The sequence below is a fragment of the Agelaius tricolor genome, unplaced genomic scaffold (assembly GCF_023055355.1).
Source record: "Agelaius tricolor isolate 1412-34295 unplaced genomic scaffold, bAgeTri1.0.p SCAF_2, whole genome shotgun sequence".
In the NCBI taxonomy this organism is placed as follows: domain Eukaryota; kingdom Metazoa; phylum Chordata; class Aves; order Passeriformes; family Icteridae; genus Agelaius; species Agelaius tricolor.
The window spans coordinates 94,607,720-94,626,152 of record NW_027269262.1 but is presented as its reverse complement, the minus strand read 5'-3'; the positions used below and the strand labels follow the sequence as shown (position 1 = coordinate 94,626,152).

The 18,433-nt window shown below is 46.3% G+C and overlaps 2 protein-coding genes across 4 annotated transcripts; both read left to right on the top strand.

The window, feature by feature from the left end:
- The first annotated feature begins 273 nt into the window (after positions 1-273).
- LOC139587500 (lymphocyte antigen 6E-like) lies at positions 274-6,859 on the top strand. Of its 3 annotated transcripts, none has more exons than XM_071421922.1 (4): positions 274-431; positions 1,388-1,721; positions 5,440-5,559; positions 6,239-6,859. In XM_071421922.1, the coding sequence occupies exons 2-4, from the start codon at positions 1,670-1,672 to the stop codon at positions 6,445-6,447; spliced, it is 381 nt and encodes a 126-aa protein (XP_071278023.1). In that variant the 5' UTR covers positions 274-431; positions 1,388-1,669; the 3' UTR covers positions 6,448-6,859. The 3 variants fall into 3 exon arrangements, with proteins under 3 accessions (XP_071278023.1, XP_071278024.1, XP_071278025.1); XM_071421923.1 differs by having other exon boundaries at positions 313-498; XM_071421924.1 differs by lacking the exon at positions 274-431 and adding an exon at positions 559-702.
- An 8,966-nt stretch (positions 6,860-15,825) lies between these two features.
- LOC139587499 (lymphocyte antigen 6E-like) lies at positions 15,826-17,915 on the top strand. Its single transcript, XM_071421921.1, has 2 exons — positions 15,826-16,233; positions 17,687-17,915. Exons 1-2 carry the CDS (start codon positions 16,068-16,070, stop codon positions 17,896-17,898), a joined length of 378 nt encoding a protein of 125 aa, XP_071278022.1. The 5' UTR covers positions 15,826-16,067; the 3' UTR covers positions 17,899-17,915.
- Positions 17,916-18,433: the final 518 nt, after the last annotated feature.

The window sequence follows — 18,433 nt, the reverse complement described above, 5'->3', positions numbered from 1 at the left end:
CTGAACCTGTCAGGGGATGCTGCTGGAGATAAATCCCAACGTGGGCTGGCTCTGGAATGGAACAGCATCTCCTCAGGATAGGAGCCCTCCAGATAGGCCCCAATAAACATGGATTTACCACAAAAAACTCATTGAATCTATCCTGGCTTGGGGAAAATAAAATATTTTGCAATATTTTGCACTGGCGTGGAGGGAGCTTTGTTTTCGTCCTGCTGGGTGCCGCGAGGAAGCTGACGGAGCCAAACCTCGCCCTTCCTTGGAGATTTTCTGGCTAATTGCCACCTCTGCTCCAAATTAGTTTCGTGCTCTGCCTATTGGGAAAGACAAAATTCCCTTACTCATGCAGGGCTGCAGAGGGACAATGTTTATAAGTCCAGCTTGGAGGTGTTGGAAAAACTGACATCACTTCAGGAACCTGGCGCGTTTTCCCGGTGAGAGGAGGGCTGGAGGTTGGGCATGTCAGAAGCCCAAAATATTGCACGGGAGATGGGAATCTGGGCGAGTTGGAGAGAAGGAGAAAGGGGATAAAGCAGATGGGGAGCAGCAAGGGTGCTGGCAGAGGATTTGGGGCAGCTCCTGCAGCTCCGAGGGTCACGGGAGAGGATCCAAGCTCGACTTTTCCTGGGATTGTGCCTCTGTTTCTGCGGCTCGATGGCAGAAAGGCAACAGTGGGAGGGAAAAGCAACAGCAATCCCCGAGAAGGTGGGAAAGGTTCTGATTTTATTCATGGAGATTGGATGAAACGTGACTTAAACGATTAAAAAAAAAAAAAAAAAAAGGAGGAATAAAGAGCACAGTCTGGGAATCCAATGGAAAAATCCTGTTTGGCATTTCACAAATTTTCTTTTTCTGAAGTCTTAATGAGTTGAGATCATTGATCAGCCAGCCCCTCCTTCTCCATGCTTTAATTAGTTTGTGTTTTTCTCCCTGACTTTTTTTTTTAATGAATTTGTGAAAAAATTCCCAGCTTGTTCCATGCCATGGGAGTGGGTGTTATTTCTATTTTTTAACTTACATGGACATTTTCCTTTGATCTGTGGAATTTATTTTTTAATAAGATAACATTTTCTCCTCATAAAAAATATGTCAGAAATATTTCTGATTTTGAACTTAAAAAAGGAGACAGAAAATGATGCCTGGCCCCCTATGAAAAGCAGTGGAAGGATTCTGCTCTTCTGATCTCAATGTCTTGACAATCCTGTGAGACATTTGGGAGAAGTTTCCATCCCAAATTCAATTTTAAATTTAAATTCCCTCCATTTCCATATGTGCAAGGACACGATCTTGGAGGACGCAGCCTGCACCGAGACCTGGAAAAAGAAAACCTTATTCTTTTGCAGGGAAAATTGCTTTGTTTTCATGTTTTGCTTTTCCCCCACTTCTCCAGAATTAGAAACCGTTGCAGAGTTCACGTCAGCTGGAGCAGCTGCGTTGTGAAACAACCAGGAAAAGGAGAAGTTGTGGAGAAAAACACACCCCCCTCCCGATTTCCAAAAAAAAAAAAAAAACGCCCTTCTCCATACAAGCCCGGACACGCTGCTCCCAATTATCCATCATCTGACACAGCAGCCTCTGGTTATTATCTCTGGATCAAAGCAGGCACTGCAGAGGTATAAAACCTGCCCTGCCCGAGCCCTGCTCATTTTGGAGGCTCCCAGACCTCTAAAGGATGAAGCTTTTCCTCCTGGTCGTGCTCGGCGTTGCCCTCTGCATGGAAAGTGGTGAGTCCCGATGGGGAACCATCCCAAAGCTGGGGCATGGCTTTGGACTTCCAGGATTTTGCAGTGTGGATGGTGAAGCTGAGGGGTCAGGAAGGAGTTGTTCCAGGAGAAAGGGGACAGGGGGTTTAACCCCACCTGAAGCTGGAGGGGTGATGAGGAGTGGGGGGTGAGATTCCCACCTCAGATGATTCCTGCAGACCCAGCCCAGCCCCTGGGATGGCTCAGGGGCAGCTGAGAGCTCCATGGGAATAGGGATATCCATGAGGGATATCCAGGGCAGTATGTGCAGTAAATCTCTGGATTTGGCACTAAAGCCTGATTTTTTAATTCTTTTTTTTTTTTTTAATTGGTTGCACCTCAAACCATCATTTCCTAAATTGATGAGATGGTTGAGCCACAAGAAGGTGCAATTCTGGCTCCCAGCCCTTCCTTGTTGCTTCCAGGTGCAACTTTGCTGATCACAGAATCCCTAAGGTTGGAAAAGACATCTAAGATCGCGGAGTCTGATCTATTACGAAAAAATTCCATCATGGAAAGGGCGGTGGAGCATCCAGGCTGCCCAGGGAAGCGTTGGGATCACATCCATGGAAGTGTTCTGAAAATCTGTGGATGTGGTGCTCAGGGCCAGGGTTTAGTGCTGAGCCTGGATTGGAGGTCTTTCCCAGCCTTAATGATTCCATGATTCCCAGCTGATCCCAGGTTTGGGATGGAGATGCAGAGTCCCATTCTTGTTCTGATAATTGTCTGGGGGATTTTTTGGGAGAGCACTGGGAAGCTGCACCTCAATTTTCCTGGCTGGACTCTGCCGAGGACCACACCTTGTGCTCTGTGTCAGGCAGGGAACAGAAGGTGCAGCCTGGAATATCCCTCTGTTTTAGAGGAATGGTTGATTTCCTCAGCTAGGGGGGCTTTTGCCTCTTCATAAACTGAATTTTTCCTTGTAGGATTTGACCTGCAAATTCCCGGCCACTCTGGTTCTGGACTAACAGATCTTTTTGGCTCCCACTTAATTTGAGGAGGGAAATGTTCCTATTGATTGATTTCACAGGCTTGAAACTTGGAATTGTGCTCAAGCTCAGGATGTTAAGGCAAATAAAAGGATCTTTTCCTGCAGCTTTACTCCCATTGTTTTTTTTTAAAGATCAAGGAATGAGACAGCAAATTTCTTGAGGAATGTTTTCTCTTCAGTTAGAGCAGAGGTCTTAGTGAGTGTGGAGACATCCCAAGGCAGCCTGGATTAACTCAAGGTTTGCATCTGGAAGAAATAAAATTTCCTTCCCCTCTCAGCCCTTGTTGCAACAGATACCTCAAGAAATAAAATTAGAGTGTTTTTCTGTAGCTTGACCAAAATTGTCCTCCCTGACTTCAGGGTGTGCCAGTTTAGGAGCCAATCCCAGAGTTCTGGATTAATTGGTGAGTCAGAAATCTCTGGAGCACAGAAAGAGGTGGAAAAATTCATCCTTGAATGGTGCTTCCCCCTTCTCCTGCCAAGGAGGCTCCCAGGGCAACTGGAGTCTGAAATTAGGAGCTTTGGGAGGTTGGCATGAAACAGGATTTGGGTGTGTAACCAGCTCCACTGTTTCCTGCACTGATTCAGGAAGTTTTCCCGGGAATGGGCTTGGATTAAAGATGCTGCGTTTATTAAGGATTAAAGTGAGCTCTGTGTCTGGAAAATCCAGTTTGGGAACTGAGTGTTTCTGTGAGGAAAGGGTGGTTCCCAGCGGGGTGGAGGTGAAATATCCCATATTATATTCCATACAATAGAATTTTGCATGAGGAAAGAGAACGAAACCAAACACTTTGGACAGGGACAATTTAAAGGAAGGTCCCAGACTTGAAAAAATAAATTTGTGCCTGAAGGGTCAGGACAAGGCAAGAGCCAGGTAGGACAAATGGAGATGGGGATGGGAGATGGGAATGACCATGATAGGAAGCAAATGGAAAAAGTCTGGATATGAAGTCAAAGAGAGCCGGGTGCCAAGTCTGAGGCTTTTGGAATGACCATGGGAATGGTGGGAGGTGGGATCTGAGTTGTCTGGTGGCCTCTGCTCAGTGCCAGTCAGTGAGGGACAACAGAGGAAGAGTAGGGAACGTGAGGGCTGTGGGCCACAAGAGGAAAGGCCATGGGAAAGAAGGGGATGCTGGCTGGAGCGGGAGAAGAAGGCAGAGTTTCCACACAGGCAGAGGAAGAACAGGGAGCTAAAAGCAAAACAGTGATCCTGCGGTCATGGGCTGAGCTGGAGCCAAATCTGGGCCAGCAGGACACTCAAGGAGCCTGTTTGGGCCAGGAGGACTTGTCCAAGGTCAAATGAGGGCAGTGGTGAGGTTGGGACATCACCGACAAAGGCACAAAGAAACCTGGGTGAGGAGTGAGGAAGATGAAGAGCAAGGAAGGCAAAGCTAAAGGACAAAGCTGCTGCAAGAATTAGCGCGGCATTAACTTCCAGTAGCCAGGGATATTCTTGAAATGAGGATGAGTCTAATCCCTGGAGGGTGACATTGCAGCCAGATAAACAGATGAGGAGGAAATTCCCCTTATCATGCAAAGAATCCTTCCCCAAGGATCTCTTTGCTCTCAATGATGCTTCAGCCTCGTGGAGTGCCAGCTGTTCTCATTCACTGATTTCAGCAAAGCACTTTGCAGATGCTGAGTGTTCCAGATGTGCACGTTTTGTGGAGCAAGGAAGTTATTCCCCATGGATGGCTGGGAAAAGGAATCTGCTGCAGCCAAGGCAGGGATTTGCTGAGCCCAGACTTCTGCAGATCCAAGATTTTCCTCCTGGCACAGGAGAGCTCTGAAAATCAACCCAAATCATAGAAAGGTTTGGGTTGGAAGGGACCTTAAAAACCATCTCATTTTAGTGTTTGATATTCAGAGCAAGTCCTGGACAGTTGCTGCCTTTGAATGTTTGTCTTTTTTGTCTTTTTATTTTTAATTTGGGGTTTTTTTTGGTTTTTGTTTGTTTGTTTGTTTTTTGTTTGGTTTTTTTTTTTTTGGTTTTTTTTTTTTTTTTTTTTTTTTTGCACAGCACATGTCCACACCCTGTTTAAGACAGTTTAGACAGTGACAGTAATCCTAGCTCAAAATTTTCCGGGGTTTTGCTGGATGACCTGAGTGAAAGAACCATTCTGATGTCCACATGGAATAAATCATAGAATCCTGGAATGGTTTGGGTTGGAAGGGACCTCAAAGATCATCCAGTTCCACCCCCCTGCCATGGACAGGGACACCTTCCACTATCCCAGGTTGCTCTAAGCCTCATCCAGCCTGACCTTGGACACTTCCAGGGATGGGCCAGCCACAGATTCCCTGGTCCAGTGTCTCCATACAAGAACCAGTGGCCAGAAACTGAGGCTTGGAGTGGCCAGGTTGGAAAGAAAACCCAAGAGCTTCACACTACAAGTGGTGGGAGATCGGGCTGCTCTTCTCAAAAATACAGTGGAGATGACAGATGTTTTAATGGATTCAAGGAAGAGTCAGCCAAACATCCAGAGGGAAGATCCCTGAAGGTCCCTAAATGAACAAACCACAGCTGTGGCAGCAATTTGAGCTTAATCTGGCTCCTGGAGAGTCCTTGAGGTCACGTTTAACCTATGCAGGAATTTTTTGCCTGTTGCCACTGGGCTTGATAGATTCTCCATCCATCCACCCTCAGTTTTGCGCTCCTGAGGATATTCCCAGAGGTGCCTGATGGATGCTTTTGTGCTTCTTTTGCAGCTTTCTCCCTGACCTGCTTCACGTGCAAGGATGCAACCTCCAACCTCCATTGTCTCAGCACCACCAGATGCTCGGACCACGAGAAGTATTGTCTGACAACCTATTCCACCTCAGGAACTGGTGAGTGTGGAGCTTTCCCAAGGCCCTGAGGACAAGGTGGGGCTCAGATGGAGCTGACAGCTCATCCTCCTCCCACCAGGCAGTGCAATGGAGGAATTAATGAGGATTTTAGCATGCAGAGAACAAATCTTGGGAAGGTGGGAACTTGGCCCGGGTCTGGTGCAATGTATCGTAAAAATATTTCTGATTAAACTCAAAATTAAAATACTACTGATTAAACACTCTCAGGACAGGGAGATGCTGGAATAAAAATAATTATTTTTTATTATCTCTGCACAAACTCCTTGTCTCAACTCCAAGCTCAAGTTTATGCCCATGAGGTGGTGGAAATGGAAAGTGCCGGGTGCTGCGGAAGGAGCAATCCCAAGGCACGGTGCCAAAGTCTTGCAATCTCACATTGTACAAATAAGTCCCAAATTCTTGCCCTCAGCTGGCCCCGAAACCAGCAAAGGATTTGTAACGCCTGGAGAGGGTGTCCATAGGTCACACATACACAAATAATGATGGAATGTGACGAAACCCAAGGGAAAACCCAACGGCATCGAGGGCAGAATAACAAATTCCCCACGGGATTGCACGGCCAGGCTTTGACTGAAACCTGCCAAAAAAAAAAAAAAAAAAAAAAAAGAGAGATGAAAAACTGAACTTTTCCTGCTGTTTTCTCTCCCTCCCACTCCAGGCAGTGACCGGAGCCAGCGAATCACCAAGAAATGTTCTGCATTTTGCCCAACAATTGACCTGAACATCGGCATAGCTGGAGTCGCCACCAGCTGCTGCGAGAGCTCCTTGTGCAACATGAGTGGGGCCAGCAGTGTGAAAACCAGTTCCACCCTCCTCACCCTGGGGGTCCTGGCCAGTCTCGCCTGCATCCTCAGGATGGGTTTTTGAGGGGTTTTTTTTTGGGGGGGAAATGAGCTGCTTGGCTTTGCATGGCATGGTTCAAGCTGCGGTCCATCAGGTGGGAATGCTGCCCTGTGCCTCCTACCTGGAAGGTCACCTCCCATCAGGAGGTTTTTTTTTTTTTGCTCTTTCCACGCTCTGATGACAACACAAAATGATGTTTAGAAGAAAAAGGGGTAAAATGGAGCCCTGCAGGTGCAGAATGCCCCATGTGGCCACCATCTCTCCTACTCCTGGCATTTATAAATCCATGCGATTTTTGCCTTTCATTTAATCCCAGCCAGTCTCTTGTGCCAATTTTTTTTCCCCATTTTCCACCCTGTATCATTTTGCTCTGAGAAAGCCTAATATTCCAGTTGTTAAACAGAAACTGGGCACAATAAAGTGTTATTTTATTCTATTGTGTGGCTGCGTGGTGTGGCACACTGGGCATAGCTGCTGGATGTATCCATGTTTTGGGATAAAAGCAGAGGCGTTTTCGCCTGCAAGTTAAATGGGAATAATGCTGAAATATATTAAAATTACTCTGCATTCACTTCAGGAAGCCTCTCCCCAGATTTTATTTTTTCTGCACTGGCAGAAATGGCATTTTTGTGACTCCATTTTGGAATAAACTGAATTCTATTTAACTTCCTTTCAATTTCTCTCCTGGGTCAGCTGCCTGGAAGGAAATGGCTCTTGAGCTCTCCTGGAAACAGAGGGGACAAGGCAGGGAAGGGATCTGGAGCATTTTCTTCAAACTGGTTTAAGATCTCCCAGTGGAAGTTCCTTTAGAAGCGTTAGGATTATTTAGAAAAGGGAAAAAAGCATCTTGCACCACGCTTAAAGGAAAGTTGTAGGAAAAGACAGATGGTTTCTGGAAAGAAACCTGGAATTTTTCAGACTCATCCGTGAAAAAATATCCACACTGCAAATAAACCTTTTATGTTTGCTCATCAAGTTAAAATTGAAGGGATTCATTACCCTGCTCTGACCTTCCTTGTGGATAATCTTAAGAATGAGAGGTTTGCTCTCTCTGACCCTTCCAGGGAGGCTGAACAGCTTTCTCCTGGGAGGAAGGAGCTCTCCACAGGGATCATCCCCAGGGAGATCTCCCAGGGAAACCAGTTGGGCGCAGCTCACCCAGCTGGTTTTCTCTCTGGAGGCTCCTTGCACAGCTCCATGTACTGCTCATTCTGACGGGCATTTTCTGGGATTAGAGGAACAACAACGCTCAAGAACAGCCACACCTTTGTTCCTTACAGCAGCTGTGCAGAGGAAACCTGGGCTCGTGGCTCCAGCTCATCCCAATCTGCTCTGACCCCTTCCTGTTCACCTTCCTCCCATCCATGTCCAACCCCAGCTCTGCGTTCCCTGGTGATTTTCTCTCCCAGATTTCCTCATTGGCTAATTCCTCCAGTCTTACTCTGGGTTTTTCCATCCAACCTCTATTTCCTTGCTTCAACTCATTGTTTCTTCCTTGGTGTAAATGCAAGATTGGCCAAGGATACTTTGATTTTGGCCACAAGTCTCCCCATTCTCCCCACAGATTTTATTACTTATCCCAGCTGAGCTGGCTCCATCCATCTGCCCGATTTATTCTCCTCACCCTGCATCCCTTCCTGCCAAATTTAGGGATAGTCAAGCGACACAGATCCAAAAACCCCAAACAAGCCAATTCTGTGACCTCGGCTGGCCATGTTCTGCCCCACATCCCTCTCCTAACATGGTGACAACTGAACTATTTGGAATAATCTTCGTCCCGTGCCATCTCCACAAGTTCAGGATTCCTTAGGAACAATGGCTGGCACAGGGAAAGGCCAAGATGGGGCTGGCACAGCCTCAGGTCTTGTTCTGCTAAGCTTGGGAGTCCAGACCTGCCCTTGGCAACCAGGTTTAAAATCAAGGTCATGTCTTGAGCTGCCTGAGCTTGGCAGGTGCCTCTGTTTTGGGGTGGGAAGGATCCTGGCATGGCAAAGGGGACGGAAGCACGTGCGACAGCCCCTGGAGCTGTTGCATGGAGAAGTTATAAACAGCTCTGGGAATCCAGAAGTGCCATCCCTAAGGGAGCTGCTCCATCCTGGCTGCCTCCTTCTTGCCTAATTTCCCCCTGACCCCACAGGTTCTTCCCTAGCGCCCAACTAAAACGCGTCCATGTGCTCCAAAGCTGACCCATGTCCCAAAGCCCTTATCTGGAGGCGGGAGCAGCAACTTCCCTGAGGCACAGGCGGTCCTAAAAACACGAGAGCTCCTGTGGTGAACCCTCCCCCTGGATTGTTGTGTAAGAGGAGACTCTGCCAGCCTTCCCGAGAAATCCTGATTGGCACCTCCCACGCGGGTGCTGCTCCCTAATTCCAAATCTTTCCATCACCCCGGGTTTCTGGTGCCTCCCATGGCTGCACACTCCTCACATGGCAGCGTTGAGCTGCCCCATGAGCAGAGACATCTGTGATGCCTGGAGGGCTTTTGGGAAGGAGATGGGAGCCTCATTCCAGCAGCTGGGATGGATCCTGGGAGGTAACTGCCTCTCTCTCCTCGTGGATTATGTAAAAGTCATTTTTCAGGGCTCTGAGTCACTGTGCCAGGACCTGGATCAGCCAAGGAGGCCTTTCCCTGCCTGAATGAGGCATCTGCAGAAGGTGCTTTAACTTTGGCCCTTCTTTTCCCTCTCTAGGGTCTTTCCCACCATTGGTTTTGAAGGATCTGTTGCTGCCTGCTGCTCTCCTTGAATAATTCCCCAGCCTTTTCCCCTACAACATGAAATTTCTCCCCCTTTTCCCTATTTATTTGCCCGGATCCAACACAGTGCCTCAATGCCAAAGCAAGAGACAGGATGGATGCAAGAGGTCAAAGCACCCTCAGTGGGTCTAAAAATCTTGTGGAAGCCATGGAAAGGGACAAATGCAACCCTTTTCCCAAAGCTGACTGCTGCTTCCTTGTCACGGAGCCAACCCATGGCTCCAATTTGAGTCCACTGCCAACTCATGGCTCCAATTTGATCCACTTTAATTTTCCTGTATGGATAATAAGATTACTCCAGAGAAGTGACTCAGCTTCCTTGGGGATTTTTTCTCCCCTAGTCTTCCTCAATTTAGTCCTCACTTGGTGTCCCTGCTCCAGGCCCTTCTCCAGGCTGTGATCCCAGGCTGCAGGAGACACCCTCTCCATGCTGGATCCCTGAGTGATGCCTCTGAGTGCTTTTGAGTTTTGTAATCTGCCCTGTTGGGAAATAAATCTCTTTTCCATACTCTCCATGCACCGGGAAGAGGGAATGCTCCAGCATTCCAAGGCACCTCAGAACCACAGTACTAAGGAAGACATTCATGTCCTGGAGACAGCTCCCAGAAAACTCAGAAAATTTCCCATTTCCCACCCAAATTCCTCTACTTAGTACATATTTGTTGGATGTGCTGGGAATGTTTCAGCCTCACTGCTCCTTCAAAGTCCAAGTCCAAGTCCAAGTCCAAGTCCAAGTCAAAGTCAAAGTCAAAGTCCAAGTCCAAGTCCAAGTCAAAGTCAAAGTCAAAGCTGACTTGGGCTGATCCTATTCCCAGAAGATTCATGTGGGAATAAAATGGATGTTGGAAAAGTCAACAAAGCCAGGCTGGATGGGGCTTGGAGCAGCCTGGGATAGTAGGAGGTGTCCCTGCCCATGACATGAAGTGGTTTTTAAGGTCCGAGATGGTTTTTTTTTCCCCTTCCTACCAACCTAGTCTATGATAATCAACAGAAGCAGGGATATGGAAGGGGAAAGGAATAAACACAAGTTTATGGGATAAATAAGACCAAAAATAAGGGGAAAAAAAATGTTCTTTCAGCCTCACTGCAAAATGCCAGCAAGGAGCCACGCCCACTAATGAGGGAGAAAAACCTGTTTACAAAACACTGGGGCAAAGGACCAAGTTGTCCTGGGTGAAGCACAAGGCTCAGTTTGATCATCACCACTGACCTCACCAACCTCCAAAACCCAGGGAATGTCTGTTTGGACACAGGGCTTGAACAACTCTGGAATTCACCACCTGATGATGTGATTCAAGCATCAGGAGGGCCTGAAAAAAGTATCAGAAAATCACATGGATCTGTAAATCATCTAGGGTTGGAATGATTCATGTTAGAAACAAAAATGCCCTGCTGATGGCTACGTGCAGGGAATTGCCAGTTAAGTTATTCCATAATTGCCAGAAAAAAAGCGGGGTTTGACAGTATTTTCTTTCTTCTGTCCAGGACTAATCTTGTTTTAGAAGAAGCTCTGTGGACTTGGCAGCTCAAGCTCTTACAAGATGCCTCTTGAATGAGGGTCTCTATCCCAGACTGTCGTGAACAGATTTTAAGGAATTCAGAGGAGAGGAACAACACAGAGGAATAAAAGCAAAAGGGTTGATTTAAGAGGAGAGATTGAAAAAATGACACTTTGAGAGATGGCTCTTTCCAGAGCAGAGCTGCAATTCCAGGGTGCCAATTTGTGGGCTTGGAAATGGAAGCCTGATTTCGTGAAACTGTTGGGCGTGGAGAAAAGCAGCTCCTCTAAAGAATCTCTGGATAGCAGCAAAACTTCATTAAATCAAAATTGTACAAGGTATTGGAGGATTACAAGCAGGAAAAAGACCGAGCAGAGGGATTAACCAGAGGAAAATTGATAATGAAATGAAGACTGACATGAAAATTTGAGGAAAATCTTCTGTTTAACCAACCATTAGCTAATTTAATTTAGTGTAAAGCACACTGATTTTGAGGTAAACCAGCTTAGGCCAGCTCAGAGACCGAGTCTGGTGCTGTTGAATAATTAAAGCCAATGAATGGTGCAAACCCTGGAACATCACGTGCTGTCTATGCAAAGGGACCAGGAAAATTCATTCCTAGGACAATCTCCCCGTGCCTCCAGGCTCTGCTTTCATCAGAGCAGCGGCTCTGGAAGGGAGGAAAGGAAAAAATTCAGAGGAGGAGAGAGCAGATCCCGACTTCCCATCACTTCCACGACCGGAAGAGCAAGAAATGTGTGGCTGAGAGGGCTTTTCCCCAAGGTGCCAGCCCCTTCCAAGGGCCCTGGTGTGGAAAACTCCCACACATGAGCATTCCACACCCTCGGGTTGATTTCATGTCCACCTGGAACCTGTAAAACTGCTGCTGCTGTTGGGCTGGGGTATAAAACCTGCCCTCCAAAGAGCTTCCCAGTGCTGCTGGGAGGATCTGCTGGAGATGAGGACTCCTCTTGTCACCTTGCTGGCTGCTGTGCTCTGTGTGGAACAAGGTGAGCCTCTCGTGCTGCTCCTGCTTGAGACGAGGATTAGAGGGAAGATTAGAGGGACAGTTTTCCACATGGCAAAACTCTAGAGGGCTGTCACCATCTTTGCAGTGTTGTGATGGTGTCACCAATGTCCTTTTGCACCTCAGTCAGTGATTTGATGCCTAAATAAGAATCTGATTAATTGATTCTTTTTTGCAGTGCTGGAGCTCTGGTGGTGCTCCAACCATTAAACCCACACTGTGGTCCTTGGGATCTTCCAAAAGGAAGGCAAGCTGGAAGTGATAGAAAGCATAACAAAATGGGTTTTTTCCCCCTTAATAATTTCAGGTTTTGAGTATTTTAGAGACTTTTCTGTCCTGCTGCTTCCTCCCTTCTAGTGGTTTGCCACGTGTCTTCCTAGAAAATGCAACGCTGGGAATTTTTTGTAGATTAAATCAGCGGCAGAGGTGAAAGATCTTTTAATGTTAAAGGCATCCTGCTCCCAAGTGTTGTCCTCCTTCTGGGAGTGAGACACATGCGTTGCTCCATCGCTCCTGGCACGCGGGAATGATGACCAGAGTGCCAAAATTTCCCCCACACATGATGGTTTCCCAGAAACCACGATACGAATCTGGTTGAGAAAGAGGCATCTAATTAATAAATTATCACTGATGTATCAACCCCCTACTCCTACATCCTTTGGAATTGTTCTCCAGCGTGCCTGGAAGAGCAGGACCTTTGGCCAGTTTTGGGTGTGGGAAAATAACTATTCATTATTATTATTAAAAAAAAAAATTGATTTAGTGCCCTCAATTCCCGATTGAAGCAAAGTAACATGGATAGGAGAGGAGAATTTTCAAAGGCATCGTTCTCAGTGCGACCCAGGATGAATTGGAAAGCTCACAGAGATCCAGGATCACAGGTTCATGGTGGGATTCCTCACCAGTGACATTTGATATTGGCAGCAGATTCCCAATGGATTTAAGGACAGGCTTTTGCACAGCACCTTTCTGTGGCCCGGCCTAGATCCAGAATGAGAGATTTCAGCTTTCTGGCCTAAAACAGGGAAAAAGGAAAATGTGGAAACTGGCATTTTATCCTCCTCAGGTACCTTGGGTCTCATCCAAGACCCTAATGACCAAATTTTGGTCAAAACTCTTGATCTTAGCTGATCAAAGAGGTTTTTTTGCCTTTTCAATCCATAAACTCACTGTTCTGTAAGTTTTGTGTCCAGCAAAAATCATAAAAGGTTTTGATCCTGTTCACAGAATCACATTAAGGGTGGAAAAGACCTCTAAGATTGTGGAGTCCTTGCTGCAATGCTGGACAAGACCAGACAGATTATTTGCTTAAGGTGTCCCTGAGAGTTTCCAACAAGGAAGATTCCACAGCCTGGAATTGTTCAGAGACTGTGATCCCTTTAGGAATTTAATTTTAATATCTCTTAGTGTCTGTTTTTGTTCTGTTCTCCCATATTTCCACCACGGGACACATAAAATATTTTATTACTTTCTTCTTTGCTGCGTCCTTTTTCTTGCATCATGAAGAAGACTCCAGCATATTCTAATTTTCAACAAACAAACTAAACCCTTCCAACCTTTTTGACGAGATCACATTTCCAAGATCTCTGACCTTCTCTCCTCCCTCTCCTCTGGTCCCTCTCCAAACGCTTTGCATTTTTGGAAGTGCTGCAGAGAGATCTGGGCACCGGGGCTCCAGATGAGGCTTTGCCAGGGTGGAAAGGCCACTTTGTGTATCCTGCACGTGACATTTCTGCCCATGTCCCCTCGGGTGACGCCTGTTTCCGTGGCTGGAATGTGACACTGTAGACTCCTGCTGTTGCCGCTGTGGTTCTGAATTGTGACTGGACCAGTTATTTGTCACCCTGCGTTTAAGTGTCTAAGTTTTATCTATTGTAATTGATTTATTGTGACGGTGTTCACAGGGGCTCTCGGATTGGGGAAGAGACGAGGATCTGACTCCATGTTTCAGGAGGCTTGATTTATTATTTTATGATATATATAACGTTAAAACTATACTGAAAGAAGAGAAGAAAAGGTTTCATCAGAAGGCTGGCTAAGAATAGAATTGGAAAGAATGACAACAAAGGTTTGTGGCTCGGCTCTCTGTCCGAGCCAGCTGGGCTGTGATTGGCCATTAATTACAAACATCCAAGATGGGCCAATCACAGATCCACTTGTTGCATTCCACAGCAGCAGATAATCATTGTTTACATCTTGTTCCTGAGGCCTCTCAGCTTCTCAGGAGGAAAAAATCCTAAGGAAAGGATTTTTCATAAAAGACGTCTGCGACAATTTATCTCGATTTAATTGCATCCAATCTTCTTTTTCACTCTTTTATTGCATCCATCTGTCAAAATCACTTAAAATCTCGGGATGGTTTGGGTTGAAAGGGAGCTTTAAGATCATCTCATCCCAACACCTGCCATGGGCAGGGACACCTTCTACTATCCCAGGTTGCTCCAAGCCCTGTCCAACCTGGCCTTGGATATTTCCAGGGATGGGGGCAGCCACAGCTTTTCTGGGAAAGCTTTGTCAGGGCCTCACCGCTCTCATAGGGAAGAATTCTTCCATTGCTCCAGTTGGTTTGACCAATAATCCTTGGGAATTACCCTCTGAGGGTGTTTTCATGCCTGGCTTTGCACCCATTCCCTGGAATTTTCAGCAGCTTGTGTTTCCTGGGCTTGCTCGAGAACAACATCATTCAAAGTTGTGCCAATAACTCCATAGAACCTCCTTGAATCTCCTCTACTCTGCACATGAAAATTCAACTTTCTTGTAGAGGAGAGTGACACAAAAAAAAGCTGCACAGGATCAACAGTTGGAGACTTTTTCCTTCCTTCCTGTCAGAAACTTCTTGTTTCATGGTGTGACCTCTGCTGTCCTTCCACTTTCTCACTGCCAACTTCTTATCGGGCAAAAGCGTGCTCACAGGGACGTGTCCTTTAGCTGCTTTTGCCCTTTCCAAAGTGACAGACTGGCCTCAGACTCAGCAGGAACTCAGCCGGCACCTGGCTTTGTTTCCCTCCAAAAGTTAGCTTTGTTTTTAAAGGAACTCAGTCACAAAACCCCACACTTCACTCTGGGTGATTCACAGGCTCTGAACTCAACCACCCTATTAAACCTTTCCATCTGCCCGGCTGGGGAGTGCTCTGCACATGTTTTGGGGTGGTTTTGTTCTTCTTATGATGCCTTGGGTTTTAGCTTTTATATTTTTCAGATTCTGTGCTGCTTTAGTGTGTAGTTCTGATCTTCATATTAGGGGTAGCAGGCTCTCTTCACAGAGTAGGGAGACAAAACAATTCCTTCTCTAGCTGGGGACCAAGGACAACCAATCCAAATGTCAGGGCCGAGAGCACAAACAACAGCAGAATGAAGAGAGGAAAACAAGAAGGATGGGACTTCATGAGCTATAGCTGTAATTGGACAATTAACTCCAATATGCAAATGGACCAGAACTTATAAAAGTGAGAAACCCTGTGACTGGTCATCCATTTTGTGACCATTTTGGGTTCATCTTGGGTGTAGCCCTGTCTGGGCTCTTGTGCTGCCCAAGGTGGATCCATTGAGGCCTTCTAATAAATCCCTACTTTATTCTTTAACTCTGTCCAGTCTCTGTTCTAGGTCAGCCTTCACATGGCATCACTTCCTTTTTTTTTTTTACTACTTTCCAGAAGTCTGGCCTACCACATTCTGGTTTTGAGGGCAGACACACACATTCTCGGCAGAAAATGCCATGTGGCCTTCCTGCCAATCATCTGCCACTGCTGCAGATGCAGGAATTATCTCACCAAATCTGCCTTTAGCAATTAAACCAAGCTTTTGGTTAAGATTTTCCATTCATTCCCGATTTTATGCTAGAAACAGGAGTTTGACAGAGCATCTGAGGGCTCTCACCAGACCTCCTAGAACTGAGGTTAGGCCAGTTCAGTGACGTTCAGGCACAAAAAAAAAAGAGATGTGACAGCAGTCTCTGAGCCAGATGAAAGAGAAGTAGGACACTGGATATTGTCCACCTCCTCAAAAAGCTACGAGCATCTTTAAATTCTCCCTGCCAAGCCCTGCCCAGGAGAAACCCTGAGCAGTAATTGGCAATTGCCGTGGCTGAGCCCTCAGGACCGAGCTGCTATGGCTCAGCAATAATCTCCTTCATAAAAGCCCCCGAATCCTCGAATTCTGCTCACATCTCCTGCTCCCAGGGATTGCAAACAGATCGATAATACTTCTCAGCCTGAGCCAGAGGAGACAGAGAGGGATTTAGCACTGCTGCCACGGGTCAGGAGATAAAGAAAGTCACTGGTCATTCCCACAGAAACATTCCTCAGGCTGTAAGGAGGGAAATGGAGATTTCTGCAGTGGGGTTTTTGTAGCCTTTAAACCTTGTAATGTGCTTTTTTCCCGTTTGTTTTTTGTTTTTTTTTTTCACCCCAGTTTATCCATTCATGTGCTACACCTGCCAAGAACAGGAGTCCAACAAGGACTGTTTGACCATTTCCATGTGTGCCAAGGAGGACAAACACTGCGTGACCATCCGGAAGGACGTCAGGACAAGTAGGAACAACACCTTGTTTGTTTCGTAGGAGAGCAGTCCCAGGAATGGGATTTCATCCCAGTATGGGAACAACAGGCCTTGATGACCAACTTTTAGGAAACACTGACCTTGTGGCTGCTGCAGTGTCCAGATACCCTTGATATTCCTGCTGGAAACTGGGGAAATGATGAGGACACAGGAAGCAGCGCCAGGGAGTGCATTCACACCTGGAGCTGTGTGTGTTTCACTCCCAGAACTGTTCTGAGAAGTGTTTTGGCCAAACACTCACTGTGGCTGACTCCCTGTGCCAAGCACAATACTTCAGGTCTGTCCTGGGGGCTCTGTGCCCTCAGAGACCTCCACGTGCTCTTATCCCAAATCTCAGCTCGTGCAGAACGTTCCCCCTGTGTTTATGCTGTAGGAAAAACCACCCTGGTGGGAACGACCCAGCCTGAGCATCACTTCAGGCAGCTGGAGCTGAGAGCCACAGGTGTTAATTCCACGTTAGGACTGACAAAACCTAAAAACATGGAGCCCAGAGAAGTCCTGGTTGGACTTGATGAACTTAAAGGCCTTTTCCAACGTTAACAGTTCCGGGATTCTATGGCACTGTGGCTGCCCCATCCCTGGAAGTGTCCAAGGCCAGGCTGGATTGGCCTCTGAGCTACCTGGTCTGTTGGGAGGTTTCCCTGCCTGTTGGATTACTCCTGGCTTTTATAGAAACAGGGCAACTGAGAGGCATTTTAAAAGATTTTATTCCATTATCAGTCTTGATGAAGGGTGAGACATAAAAGATATAAAACTCAGCATCATTCTATCAGAAGTCAAACTATTTCCTGGTTACAATACTTCATAAATGTTTTTCAGCCTATTAGCTTTTGCCACACAGTGCTGCTAATACTTCTAACACCAATCACCTATATTTTTACCCCACATGGTCCTGCTACAATGCATCTTTCACAGTTATAATTCTCTAAAATACGTGGGGTTTTTGCAAGGCCATAGTTTGAAACTTGTTGAAACTTGTTTCTAGTTCAGTTTCTCTCTCAACAATGTCATCTCTGTTCCATGGCCTTCCTAAGTCAGCACACTTTATCTCAGCGTTTGCATACAGATGCACACGACTCTGTGAGCTTTCAGTCAGGTTTTGAGAATTCATTAGAAATCCATTTCTCACATCTCCCCCTCTTTTTTTTTTTTGATAGTAAGAACTTTTTTGATGGTCTTATTTATCATTTGTTGTACATAGTGAAGTATACAAGCATACAATTCGTACAAATCACATGGATGATTTTTAAGTTGCCTTCCCACGCCATTCCATGATTCTATGATTAATTCCCTGAAATTTGCCTTGAGGATTAGTGCCTGGCCTTCCTTTACTCACCAACACAGATTTAGCCACAAAAATATTTAAACAATTATTTTTCATCCTCCCTTTCCTCCTTTCTCCCTCACTTTTATTTCCTGCGCTAGACCCCAACAAGCCCAAATACGTCATCTCCAAGATGTGCTCTCCAACGTGTCCAGAAACAGGTCAGCAACAAATCCAAAGCTCCCAGAATGTTTCCTGCTGTGAGAAACCCCTGTGCAACGTGAATGGAGTCAGCAGCAGGCAAAGCAGCCACGGAGTGATGTCCCTGGGTGTCCTGGCCAGTGCCACTTACATCTTTACATACGGATTGTGATGGGTTTGGAAGAGCTCCCTGTGACGGCTGAAATAAAATTGTTGCTCTAGAATAATTTTCCGCTCTCAGAGATTCTTGTTTTGTGGTTGAGCTCTCCCCTGGGATTCTTGAGAGAGCTTGGATAAGTCAGGTGCTGAACTCCCATTGATTTCCTGAGCCTGCCTGAATCCGAAGTGTCCCCAGACATCCAACTCACCTAAGAAAACATATAGAAAATGGCCTTTTTGACATGTTCAAGCTTCAAATCATTATTGCTCCGAGGAGATCCTTGAAGGCACAGTTTTGTCTCTCACTTTCAAAGCTCTGTGAGGAATAACATCCCACCCTGCCTGAAACACAGGCAATGGCTCCACAGTCGTGTCAGCACAGGGGATGATCAGTGAATTTGTTCACAGCGAGTTTGGGTTATCAAACATCTGTTTATAAACAAGCAGGTGGAAGTAAAGCTGATTTGTGGCAGTGTTGTGGACTTTTCTCCATCCTCAGTGGGGAGAAATTTCTGGCTCCTCAGGGCCTTTCCTCCCATTCCCATTTT

Excerpts from the sequence above, each read along its gene's own strand:
- LOC139587500 (XM_071421922.1), top strand. The coding sequence starts at position 1,670 with ATGAAGCTTTTCCTCCTGGTCGTGCTCGGCGTTGCCCTCTGCATGGAA. Across the intron at positions 1,722-5,439 it reads TGCCCTCTGCATGGAAAGTG|CTTTCTCCCTGACCTGCTTC; the intron begins GTGAGTCCCGAT and ends CTTCTTTTGCAG. Across the intron at positions 5,560-6,238 it reads CTATTCCACCTCAGGAACTG|GCAGTGACCGGAGCCAGCGA; the intron begins GTGAGTGTGGAG and ends CTCCCACTCCAG.
- LOC139587499 (XM_071421921.1), top strand. The coding sequence starts at position 16,068 with ATGTGCTTTTTTCCCGTTTGTTTTTTGTTTTTTTTTTTCACCCCAGTT. Across the intron at positions 16,234-17,686 it reads CCGGAAGGACGTCAGGACAA|ACCCCAACAAGCCCAAATAC; the intron begins GTAGGAACAACA and ends TTCCTGCGCTAG.